Here is a 13723-nt window from a genome sequence, read left to right as displayed (position 1 = left end):
AATCTTAGTTGATAAGAGATTATTAATCTCATAACTGCCATTTAAGTTATGAGAAAAGTTGCACTTTATTATTTAATCAGCTCTTTGGAAATTAATGTATCTGAATAGCCAAAGCCCAAACTAAGCAAACTACGAGGACTTTATTTGTATAAGAAAAGTAAAAATGCAGATAATCCTATTGCCTAAACATTTTAATTCATTTAAAATGACTTCAGCATTGAAGTGAAAACTCTGATGTGTTCCAGGCAGAAATTCATTCACAGCATAGAGTATGCTGCTGTATTTATAGCCATTGGATACTTCCAGTTTATTCAGAGGCTGCTCTTGGGATGTGTTAGTGGGCTCCATCCTCAACAGGCCTTTTGCTGCCCCCAGACACCCAGTCCTCACCTCTTTGGTAGCAATCACCATCTAAAAATTATTAAAGCCACCCCACACCTATCCCTTAATCAAACAGGGAAGAAATTTAGTATCTCTGCTCCTATGCTGGGTCCTTATTTGTGAAATAGTAAATGAATGTTTTGAGAAAGACCAAACTAGTGCATGTTGACAAAGGTAGACATTCTTCATCTGGAAACCAGAACATCCAATCAATCTTTTTTTTTTTAATTAAAAAGCTTTCAGACTGATAAAAGTGATTGTCTCGAGGGGATGTCCCTAAAGAAGATGGTCCATAATTGGTTTATAATGAATTATATATAGCAAAGGATATAAAGACAGATATAAAACAAAATTGTGCAAACATTTTCAAAATACTCAAAGGAAACATCTTAAAACTGAGGGTAAAAGGCTAACTCTGATGAAGTGACAGCCAGATTCTTGTGTCGAGGAAACCTTTATAAACTTTGTTAGGCTCACGTCTAAACTTGCTCTTAACATCTTCTGTTCTTGTCTTCAAATGCACATGGTATGAGGAAAGAAAAGCATTTTGGCATTTTGGAGCAAATCACAGTATGCAAGTAGAACAACCTGATAAGAGAAATATTGTTATCAGGAAAGAGTTTTCCCCAAGGTAAGGTATACTCATGGCTTTTACATTGAGCTGACACCAAGCAAATCTTCAAATGTAAGTCATTCAACAGCAATGCACATGAAGCTTTTTGCAGGGCTGAAATCCTTAAAAACAAACATGGTGTGCTTAGAACACATGATTGAGTTATGTGTTTGAAATTTCCTTCTTCTGCATTTTTATGTCTTAAGACTTTTATAAATTGCCTGTACACTTTTTTCTGCCTTTAATTTTCTTTTCTAATTGGTTTATTTCAGTATTGAAAAATATTCTTAAACTGAATTAATTTGCTCTGACTAAAGTTGGAATGCTTGGAAAAATCTGAACCTTTTAAAAATAATGAATACTTCTTTCAATATTCGATGACTAATTTTATTTTAGTGACTGGGTTATCTGAGATTGGCTGGGTGATCTTCATTAAAACAATGCAGTACACATACACAGTACTCTTGACACAGCTAAATGGTCGAATAGTGGAAATGTCACCAGGGAAAATGTTTATTAGGATGAGATTTTCCACTAATGCTGATATTGGAGGTGTGGATTAGGTTTGCCTGAGTGAAATGGAATATGCAGTTAGACTAGTGATTTCCCTAAAGTGGGACTCTAGTACAATAGTTAATGTGTCATTTGCATCAGTATACAAAGACTCTGGTTTCTTTCTCAACTATACGGAATAGACAAAACAAGCCAATTGTAAAAATATTTGCAGAATCCATTCCTTATGTTATATTTTATGTTAAAGTGCAGTAGTGTACATGCAAGGAATTTATGTGAATAGAAAAAACACAACTACCACACTGAAGCTCTCTGTAATCTTTTACAAAGGCAATGTCAGTGAGCTTATAAAAATGTCACTGCGGAGAGTATATTTTCCAATGGCATATACCCATATATTTTTATCCTCTTTGTCCCAGTTTAAGATGTACAAATTATGTAATGTTCAAATATTCTACTAAAATTGCTAAAGTAGTTTAATCCATGTTCAGTAATATTGTAGTAGTAACTAAAGAAATAGTAGCAACCATCTCATGAACATTCCTGATGCATAGAAGCATTAGAAGGTTTTTAGATCCTCAGATGTTTTAAGCCTTCAGAGTTCCAGGTTAAAAACTCAGGGGACAAAAATGCTATCATAACATGGCGACAGTATTTTTCATATCGTGTTAGCTCTGACTCAGTGGTCTTTAGAACATGATTCCAGATTGGTTTCCCTTTGTTTGTTTATTTACTTTAGCTGTGTAGCAAGGCACATTTTAGCTTGTGAACACACCTTTTTTTCCCCTCATGGGACTTTTTTTCACAGTTTCCTTTCATAGCTTGGGCTGATTTTGTACCACTTGGCCCTACATTCAAATTCTTTACCCACTTTTTATTACAGAAAATGTCTTCCTTCTCATGTTCTTGTTAAAATTACAGATGACTCATTATTATCATGGAAGAAAATATCATTTTAACAATGTGACAGTTTACTGGAAATAGAATGAGATATTTTAGATCTGTAGTAAAAATGGATGTTTGTTAATTATGGAGTGCAGAAACGTATTCATCTTTAAAAAGTCCTATAGATCATTATTCTCTCTTGCTTATTCTGTCTTGCTACCTTATTCTCTCTTGCTATCAACTGTCCTGAAAAGATGCACACTCTCTTTTTGTTGGGCTCCATGAGAAGTCATATATGAATTTGTGATTTCAAATTCATGTTTGGTCTATCACTGCCACAGGAGTTTTTAGTTGTTAAATTGGGTGGAGAGAGTTTGTTTTGTTTTTAATTGGGATTATGGAGTTTTTCTTGCAAAAGTAATTAATGGGAAATCAGAAAACAGGATGATTATTAAAAGCTTATAATTTCACGAATTGTCATATGGGCAGTCCCCAGTGTGTAGTTGTTCTTTGCTTATCATCAGCTCCTGTAAAACTACAAGTCACCCAGACTCTCCCTTACATCCACGACCCTGTAGTTGACTTCCCAATCTTTCTCCTCCCTATGCGCTATTTCTTCCTTGTGCTTCTTTTTCCTTTATCACCTCCCTGTCTCTGTCTCAGTCTCAGAAACAGTCCCAAGATGGTGATGTTGATCAATAAAATGATGCCTGGCATTTTTAGAGTATCTGCCATATCAATAGGAGATCCATCAACTGAAAGTTTCCAAAACCCAACAGAAACAACTTTTGGGGAAAAATAAAGGAAATGTGCCTAGTGAATCTGGTTTTAATATCAAAATACCCAATACCTCAGACAATGTCATGAGGGTAGTCCTTTTCCATGGTCAGCTCTGCTGTCACCTATGCTGGCTTCATTTGCAGGCTGGCTCTTCTACAAGATGGCAGAAATAGCCACCAGTGGTGCTAAACTAACATCTTACAGCCTTGTAACTACTATCTTCTGCTCACTAAAACAAGAAAGAAGAAAGAAAAAAGGCTCAGGTTTTCCTCAAAAGCTCTAGCAGTTGTCCTAGAATTGAGTCTAATTAGGGCACATGGCCTCCTCTGAACCACTCACTTTGGCCAGTGGTATGTGATGGTCTCCTTGGTATGGGATGGTCTCTGTCACATACTAACCTGTGTTGCCAAGGGGTGGGTCAGCTCCACCAAGCCACACGGGAAGACAGTGGGGCAGAGGTTTACTCCAAAAGGAAGAGAAGAGGAACTGTTAGAAAAGGTGTCCCAAGCAGGCAAAAAAAAAAAAAAAAAAAAAAAAGCTATGTACTCTACATGCTACATATAATATCAGTATAATTACTGTTCTTTTTTAATCCACAGATTCTTTCAAGATAGCTCTTGTCTTTATTTAAAAATAATAAAACTGAGTTTAAATAACTTGCCTAAGATCACAAAACTATTAAGTAGCAGAGACTAGTTTTAAAACTAGACCAGTGAGTTTCCATGGCCCATTGCCATGTTAGTTTGGATTTGCAGTCATAGCACTAATCACAGCAGTGGAAAAAAAGAGAAGTCAGTGATAGAATCTAAATAAGCCTATAGCTGTCCTTCCTGTTTCCTACTCATGCTATTTTGCAAGATGTGATTCTTGTCTCCCAGGCTGGCAGTATTTCCCAAACCCTTACTGGTCATTTCAACACTTGGCCATTTCCTGCCTTTGTAAAAACTTATTTATTTATTATTATTACTCATTTTATTTATCAACATCACCATCTTGGGACTGTTTCTGAGACAGAGACAGGGAGGTGACAAAGGAAAAACTAAAATCTTAGACACTCAGTGATCTAGATTAGCTTCTAAAATAATTAGAAATTTTTTTCCCCACTAAATTCCAGTAGGGTGATAAGCACCTATTTTCAAAGAGGATCAATTCAGGAAATCTAAATTGTGTGCCTCTATAAGGAAATGGCATTTAAATTGGGATCTGAAGGTTAAAAAGGAGGAGGGGGAGGAGAATCTTCCAAGGAAAGAGAACAGCATAGAATAAGACATATAATCAAGCTGACCTGTAATAGGTAAGAAGAGAATAAGGTGAGGTTGGGGAGGTATAACCTGGGGCTAGATAAAAGGGATCTTTCAGTACATCTTAAAGAGTTCGAAGGTTATTTTCAAAGCAAAATAAATTTCCATCAAGTATTTGGGTACAGGAGTAACATGGTCCACTTTACATTGTTAAAAATCACTCAACTTCTCTATGAGAAATTTAGGAGTTTTATACTTGATCTAGCATTTTGACAATGGAGATGTAGAATAATGGATAGAGTCAGAATTGGTTTTGGAGGTGTTTAGGTGTCAGATAGAAGGAAGCTGATGGCCTCGTTTTCCTCGATAGGAAGTTTGAGAAGAAAGATATTGAACCTGAAAATGCCAATACTAAAATTGGCCATGCTTTGGAGAAACAGAAATGTTCTTATATGTGTATATTTAAGAGTTAGAATACAGAGATGCATTTTAAATATTTTAATCCTTATATTTTTATTGACACTTTAGAATTCACTAAGGGCACTGACATGTTTTATTTCACTTTGTCCTCAAAACAATCCTGAGACTGGTATTAGTATAATCTTCTCCACTGAGATGGAGAAATTGAGGGGAATAGTTTGCTCATAGTTCTCACACAGCAAGCTTGTAATCAAGCTGGGCTCAAAAGTGTTCTTTCCAGTCAAAGAAAAATTAACTGACCATATAATAGTGTAGCAGACCCATGGTATGTACATTCTGATGATATAGGGCTGAAAATTGTTTCAGCTCCAGATTTTATTCTTTTTCCTTATTGTTATAGTTTCTTCTCTCTGCTGGAGAAGAGGCTGAGGGCTCTGCAGCCTTGGCTGACAAAAGCCTACCTAGGCACTTTCTAGGGAGGCACCTTCTGCTGAGTTATCTCCTCCACTGGCCCCAACCCTCCCCCATCCCACCCAGCTAAAGCATAGGAACAAGCAATTTTACAGACTCTTCTCTAGGTACAAATTCTTCTCTTTTGTGTGAGCTTATGGCAACAATGTTTAAAAACTGACTACGAGGCATGGAGTCCACAGACATGTTTTGTTAAACTAACAAAATTATTTATAATTTTGAATTATTTTCTGGCATTTATAAATCAGAAAATCTTTCACACACACATAAAATTATACACCTAAGGATTCCTCTTGAAATATCAGTTCAGGCATACTGACTTATATGCCTAAAACTGGCAGGTACCTATTGTCACTTAGCCTCTGTGGGCATTTTAGTTTGTAATCTGTGGCTTAAGGACCACATCAGTCATTAAGTGAAGGCTATATATTAAAGCTTGGTGGCCCACGGGTAGGCAAATGACACAGATTATTGTTTAGTCTGGTTATCCCTGGTTGAAAGGAAAAAATTGAATGAGACTAGGAGATGAAAAAATATTAAATATGGCATACTGTTTTCAGAGTCAGGTAGAAAGCCTGCAAGAAAACTTTTCATCCCCCAGTGAGCCAGAAAAGGAAGAAAATCTTGGCTTGAACTCACAGGCTATGATAAATGAGAAGGGAAGTAGGTGAGACCATTTAAAGTCCTTGGGAAAAAATTATATGCCATGGAATTGGCCCAGCATAAGAAATGTCCCCAGAGATATGTATTATACTAATGGAATCTCCTCACCATCTATGCTGCTCTTCACACCCAAAACTTTGAAGCATCTCTCCTCTTGCAACATGGCTCTAATTCTCCGCCTTCATGCTGGAACCTCTTTCCAAGCCAGCAGCTTAGAGCTATGAAAAACTTAATAGCACTTCTGGGTAGGAGCTAGAGCCAGATAATTTTCCTAGTCTGACTTCCAGGCTATTTCAAGGAGAGAACTCCGCCATTTTCAGAGTAACACTTTCTTACACACAGTGATAAAGTTTCGCAGTGCCATTAATTCAGAATTGTACTTCATTAACAGTTTGATAGACTTGTGAGTCTAGAAATATATGTGTATCTGTGAGAATATATGTTCACATTTCCAAACAATTGACTTCCAAATGCATTTTTGGAGCACAGCTCATGTAAGTGTTGGAAATTGCCTGTTTTAAACTTTGAAGCTAAAGGATAAATTTAACCAACCAGTAGTACATTCTACATTTTGTGTATTTTTCATCATCATAGCTCACCTTCCTGTGTTATTTCTTGTCTTTGCCAGTAGATTTACTTTAAGAGTAAGAAAGTGCAATAAATTTGGAGTCAGCCCTGTTGTTTGGCAATGTTTCAAAAATGTTTAGATGAAACACAAAGTTTGAGCTTATGTTTAAACTATGTACTTTGAAGAATATGGCCCTTAGATTGAAATAAATGTTAAGGTAATGACTATATTTAAATGAGAAAAAGAAACTGAAAAACCATGGCTTGTTAATAAATTCAATGTCCATCCTGGGAAAAAATTGTAAACAAATCACTTTCTATAAGCCCAGAAACAAGAAAAGATTACTAGATAATAACAAATATAGTTTCATAAATAGCAATTTCTACCAAATCATTATAACATAATTATTTTCTTAGTAACTATTCAGTTAGATCAAGAGGCAAGATTTCAATCCACATGTACAACATAATCATTGATAATTTTGGCAATGGCTTATGATTTTTTATAACCATTAGGTAACAAACATTAACAGCTCTGCTATGACAGAATCATCTGGATTACTTATTTAAAGTATAAAAACTAGGTATCAAAATCTGACCGACTAAATTGGAATCACATCACCTCTGTGAGCTAAGTACATTTATTCTGTTTTCAAGTGAGGTAACTGAGTCACACAAAGTTAAGAAGCCTGTTCTGGATCACACTGCTAGAAGGCAGCAAAGTTAGCTTTTGAACCAGAAATCTAATTTCAGAGTTTGCACTCTTAACATAAGATAAAACAAATCATACTTATATTTTCATAATGTTGCTTCCCAGATTATTAAACTGTTAATTACCAGGGTTATTACCAATTTTTCTATATAACTTCCTTCTTGCTTTTTCTTTAAAACCATAAATGATTTTTACATGGCAAGGATTGCTGAAGAAGGTATGAGCTTGCTGAACAATGGATGGTTTAAGTTTAGGTCTGTGCTGCCCAATACAGCAGAGATTAATTAGCCTTGTGTAGCTATTGAGTACTTGAAATATGTAAGTGTAACTCCAGATTTCAAAGATCTAAGACTTAGTATAAAAATATACATATCTCGAAAATGTTTATATCAATTTCATTTCCAAATGATAATAATTCAGATATGTTGGGTTAAAGAAAACACTGTTAAAATTAATCTCACCTGCTTTGTTTTTCTTTTAATGTGGCTCTCAGGAAATTTAAAATCATAACTGTAGCTCAGATTTGTAGCTTACATTATATTTCTGTTGGAAAGTGCTGGTCAAGGTAAACCCTCATCAATTCTTCTATATTCTATTAAAACAAATAGTTGAGCATCTCCTAGTTTATAAATGTCTTGGTGTTATAACCTATGTATCTTTGTTTTCTCTTTAGAATGTAGCACAGGGCATTGCAAATATTGTACTAAACAGTTCATACAAGTATTTTGAATTGCCATCAATTGAAATTAACAATTGGACCTAAACTAGGTCCCTGCTCATTTCCGGATGTCTGCAATGCTCATACATAATTACCAACTTATTGTATATATGCTCAATAAACTTGATACCTGTATATGAAGACATAAGTGACAAGCTAGAAAAACCCCTATTGTATGAATGTTACATTCCTGCAAATAAGTCTGTAAAGTGATTTTTCACATGTAAAATCTAGTTGCTACCTCAGTTACAATGCCATGCTTCAAAATTTGTTTTGAAGCAGAAAATTATCCACGTGTTAAAATGATGTTATTAATTTCAAACAGCTCTATTTCTTTGTAGAACTGCAATTAAAGCATTTCTTTTAGCCCTATAACAAACGAACTGAAGGACAAATATTAAGAATAGTCATAGATGTGCCTGAATTGTACTAAACCACAAAGTCTTGCTGCTTGTAAGTGGAGCCAGTCATGTCAATGTTCCTATGAGCCTTGGGTGGTAAAGAGGGGTTTGTTTTGGGCTAGATACTACTGTATAAAACTTTTCTCCTCCACCACCAACTTTGAACTGTTTCTTTTTTATTCAAATGACTTACTGCAATAAAAGTTATCCTGATAAGTTGTATTAATGAAATCTTTGTTGAACTAATTAGATTTAAAGGATGCTAAGATACTTCACTATAATAAGCTAACCAATACATTCTTTTAAAAAGTTTTTAAAAAGTCACCCAATTTAATAGTTCATAAATCTTGATTAGCTTAAAGCTACATAATATTTGTTTATACAGTTTAAGGTACAGCAATATCTTAGCTAGTCTTTGAACTCTTCCCTCTTGGAGCCCTTTCTTATATGTACAGCGGGGAAGGCAAATATCTATATATTTGAAAACTCTAGAGCTACTTAAGTATTTGTTGTAAGTAAACAGTATTTCCTTCAGACTCTTCCCTCCCTTCAATATCATCAATACCACTTTTGGGAGAAAGTTGTATCTGAGAGTACTTGGAAACAAGTATCCTTTTATTAATTCTTAACACTTATAAACTGAATGATTGGCTTCTTGGCTATGTAAGCAATTACAAGAAGGTAAGATACAGACAGTTGAGGAAGTAAACATAAGATCAATTACATATAATAAGATTGACATTACAAATGGAACTTACTCTGACATGAAAGTGCTATCATATTTAAAATTATACATATTGGTTTGCTATACAAGTCTGGGTACTTTTGCTTTATTGGAAGGCTGTTTAAAATCCATCAACACCTTAACGCTACATCTATGAAGTTTGCACATAAGCATGTATGTTTCAATCTAAGAAAAATGGAGTTCTCACAGAAGAAATCCTATGAAAAATGGTCCTTTAATGTTGGCCTTATTGTTAGCTTTCTGGGTAGCAAGGATGTCTTGCACAACAGTATGTCTTATGAAAAATTAAGGCAAAACAAATACTGTTGTTCAGTAAAACCTTACCAGTTCCATTTATAAATTCAGCTTGCAAGTATTTTCCATTACACATATAAATCTTGTTACAAAATAATCTTCTACACATTCTTTAAATTTTTTAAATGAATAAAGGTAATACACTGTAAAATCAGTAAATGTTTTCATCTAAGGCTTGAACAATTGATAATTATGCCCATTTGTTTTGAACTTTTGTGTCAAAGTATTAATTTTCTCTATGTCAAAGGACTTTTAGATTTAGAATCACATATAAACATTGGGAGTGCTTTGGTTTCATTAAACTCGCCTGAGTTTCAGCCCTTTATACCTCCTTTTATCTTATTTTTTAAATTGACACATAATAATTGTACATATTTATGAGGCATATAGTGGTTTCAATACATATGATGTATAGTGATCAGATCAGAGTAATTAGCGTATCCATCATCTCAAACATTTATCATTTTTTGTGTTGGGAACATTCAATATCTTCCTTCCAGCTATTTGAAACTATATAACAAATTATTGTTAACTATAGTCATCCTACAGTGGTGTGGAAAGCTAGAATGTGTTCCTCCTATCTAGTTGTAATTTTGTGTCCTTTAACAGATTTCTCTCTGTCCCCACCTTTCCCTGATTTTTGTCTAGAATCCTCTGCTCTTTTTACTTCTAGGCAGACTCCCTTTTTGGACCCTTGTTGTGTTTGGTTTCTGAATCTTGCCTCTTTTACTTTTTAGTACTCAGGGCAGAAATATTTCCCCTCCCTTCTTTTAGACCTCTAGCTTTGCCTTTTACTTTACCACTCCTTGTCTATCTTTTCTGTTTTGGTCATTTATTACCTCTGGTCATGGTTTGGGCTTAACAGTGACCAAGGAGCCAGCATCACAGGTGTTCTCTTCTAAGTAAGGTCCTGTCTCCTTAGGATGAGCCTGGTTATTTTCCTTATCCCCGGAGGTACAAACAGTACCATCTTGATTATCCTCACACTCCAGCCCAAGATTTAGGCCATCTATGGATTGTCATTTCTTTCTCATCATCTCTTTGAATCACTAGTATTTGTTTCAAAATTAGCTTTTAATATTATTTGAAATCAACAGATTCTTATTTTAAAATATATATATTCTGTGTTATATCCTTACTGGTTCTCCTACCTGAGCCCCTAATATTTCTTTTTCTTTTTTTCAGATGGAGTTTTGCTCACATCACCCAGGCTGGAGTGCAGTGGCGCGACCTTGGCTCACTGCAACCTCCGCCTCCTGGGTTCAAGCAATTCTCCTGTTCTCCTGCCTCAGCCTCCCAAGCAGCTGGGATTACAGGCGCCCACCACCAGGCCCAGATAATTTTTTTGTGTGTTTTTAGTAGAGATGGGGTTTCACCATGTTGGCCAGGCTGGTCTCAAACTCCTGACCTCAGATGATCTGCCCACTTTGGCCTCCCAAAGTGCTGGGATTACAGACGTGAGCCACTGTGCCCGGCCATCTGAGCCCCTAATATTTCTATCAGATTTTACTCAGCATATTTGGGGGGAAAGGAAGTATATGCAGTATGTTTGAAAGGTGGACCATATTTATTCCTGAGCTAGCTCACTTTGGGCCTTTCTGTGTTCTTACATGCTCATATTCCCCCACAGCAAAGGCATTTGCATTGCACAAGTCTGTTCAGATTTATGATGATCTCACAGTGTCATTCAGGGACAGAATCCCTCAATGAATCAGAGAAAAAGAGGGCTAAGTATTGTTGGCACAGGTGATTGTTCTTCTAGTAAGCACAGGTGAAATTCTCCCTTCCTTCAAATGCACTTTGTGGTAAAGTTCTATCTGTTTTCTGGACTCATACTCCTTCAAAGATGATAGAGGGAATGCAGGCAGAGGTGAGACTTGGAGCAGTGCTTCTCAAACTCTGTTGAGGATGTGAGGTCTCTATTCTTCTATAAAATGAAGTAAAAATTAGTCTCTAGAGAACTGAAATGAAAAACAGGCCCACAACAACATCCCCCTACTTTTTTATTATTAGAATAAACAGACACAACATTAATTGGTCTAATTGCCTTACAAATTTCTAAACATGGACTCTCCATATCTATACTTAACCAGTACTGGTTGGGGGACCATACTTTCACAGCCAGTTTAGGACACTTCTACCCATACCAGATAGAAAGTGCTAATTTTAAAAAACCAGCTCCATAAATATTTAGGGGGTAGGGGTGTGGGAGGGTGGGTTTGCTTTACTTGAATTTAGAAAATCCTGCAAGTATAGGGGAAATCTGTTAATGAGCTAAGACTATACAAAGATTCTTAGTAGAAAATAAAGTTTATGCTTGCTATATCATAACATGATCTGTGCAGATATGCATCCTAAGGCTTAGAAAAGAGAGCTTTTGAAGAACGGGTGAATTTAAAATGAAGAAGTTTAAATTTCCTTTCCCAAATATGTTCTTCACAGAGATAAAGGCTTTCTCCCTGGCTCTGTCTAAATATAAGTAAGCACCTTGGAAAACATTGAGTCAGGGTCCTTTTTACACCCTTGCATGTTGCTTCTTTAATGTTTTGTCTGCCCACGGCCAATTGATCTCAAATAAGTCTAATTTTTGGAAGGAATTTCATTCACATTCATGGATCCTGGATTCTTCAGGGGCTTTGAGCTTTTCCTCTGTGATAAGAAAGCACTGCATAAGATGGGAAGTCAATTGGGATTAGAATTCAGTATGTCAGCTAACTCAGAAATCCCAGTACAGAATTTAGCACTTCTGGTCAACGGGTACTCTCCAGGGATCTTGGCCTCCAGAAATCAATTATTGGATTACATCCATCTAACCCAAGAGTGGGTTTGATGGTGGCTGTTTTTATTTTCTATTATGAAGAGAGTGATAATGTTTATTTTATGAGAACAGATGGTAAAAACAATCTTTATTTCAAAAATAGTATCAGTTCTATTGAATGATTTTGCATTCCACAGGATTAATTTTCAAGATATTTGAATTGGGAAAGCTGAAATCACTATAAAAAGCATGTAGTGCCTTAAGTTTTTTGGAATGAAATGAAATGTGCACCCATTTAAGACTTTCATTTAACTCAGACACTTAAAATATCAAGAAAATAAATGACGTCTCTTGGCTAATAGTCTTATGTACAATAAAATTGAGGGTAAGTATTAGGTAAAAGGTAAGTGGTATCATTGGATTTCCTCTCTAATTAAGAAGAGATCCAGTGACAGTTTGTTTTCATGGTGCACTTTAGAAATTGTGATTGTGCTGGTTTCTCATTTAACTTTAGAATAATTTATTATGACAAGTAACAGAAAGTAGATAATAGAGTTTAAGTGGTTTATACTTTCATACTTCTATGTTGTGTTCCTGTCTTACAGACTTTTATAGTATTGAATAAAGGGAAGGCCATCTTCCGGTTCAGTGCCACCTCTGCCCTGTACATTTTAACTCCCTTCAATCCTCTTAGGAAAATAGCTATTAAGATTTTGGTACATTCATATCCTTTTTCAAGTGATTAATATTAACTATTTGTACATGATCTGTAAGCACTTTATAGCTAAATATCAAATTAAATTGGGAAATGTCGATATTATATAGTTTTCATCACTCTCATTTTGCATCTTTGTCATATTAGCCTCATTCTTAAAGTTCATTAATCACACAGACATTACTGAAACATGCAGTCTTTAACATTTTATATATTATATATAAAGATGTATTTATGTACTTTTGTTATCTTTCTAAAAACACTTATATGTATTGAATCCTACAAATCTAAAGTAAGATAACCATGTTTACCTCTACCATCTTTATACAAAGTTTGTGATGATGTAGAATTTGCAGTGAGCAATGATATAATAACAGAAAACCAGACTCAAGTTTATCCATAGTTATGATATAAAACACTTCAGTGTATCTTAGAATAAACCTTTAAGTATATTTTCTGTCAGAGAATGTCAGGAGTCTTTGGCCAGTACTTAGTTAATTCTTGAAATTTCCTGATGATTTTTGTGAAGGAAGTACTGGAATATTGGCTGAATTTCAAATTCAAGTCATAAGTTATGATGCTGCCATGCAAAACTGTTTGCTTAGTAAAGACTCTGGAATTTAATGAGAGAAGTTGGCATATATTTCCAAATGGTCTTAAGGGATTTGGTTTCATGATTCCCATTGGTGTTAAAAAGGACTCTACGACTAAATTCATTTGTTAATCAATTTAGCAAAACAATTCACTTCTGATTGTATCTTGTTTAATAGCTTTGACAATAATAGATATTAAAATACCATTATAATTATCATAAGCTCATACTACTTTTCTTAAAGGATTCTAAAA

At 35.1% G+C, this 13723-nt stretch overlaps 1 protein-coding gene across 1 annotated transcript in view; it reads left to right on the top strand.

The window, feature by feature from the left end:
• SCN1A (sodium voltage-gated channel alpha subunit 1) overlaps positions 1 to 13723 on the top strand; it is a 142484-nt gene that overhangs the window by 59455 nt on the left and 69306 nt on the right. The window contains exon 4 of the mRNA XM_054478114.1: positions 12768 to 12886. Within this exon, the coding sequence (XP_054334089.1) occupies positions 12768 to 12886 (119 nt within the window). The remainder of the gene's footprint in view (positions 1 to 12767; positions 12887 to 13723) is intronic.

The sequence above is a fragment of the Pongo pygmaeus genome, chromosome 11 (genome assembly GCF_028885625.2).
Source record: "Pongo pygmaeus isolate AG05252 chromosome 11, NHGRI_mPonPyg2-v2.0_pri, whole genome shotgun sequence".
Lineage (NCBI taxonomy): Eukaryota > Metazoa > Chordata > Mammalia > Primates > Hominidae > Pongo > Pongo pygmaeus.
The sequence above is the reverse complement of the archived record's forward strand: the minus strand, read 5'-3'. Positions and strand labels throughout refer to the sequence as shown.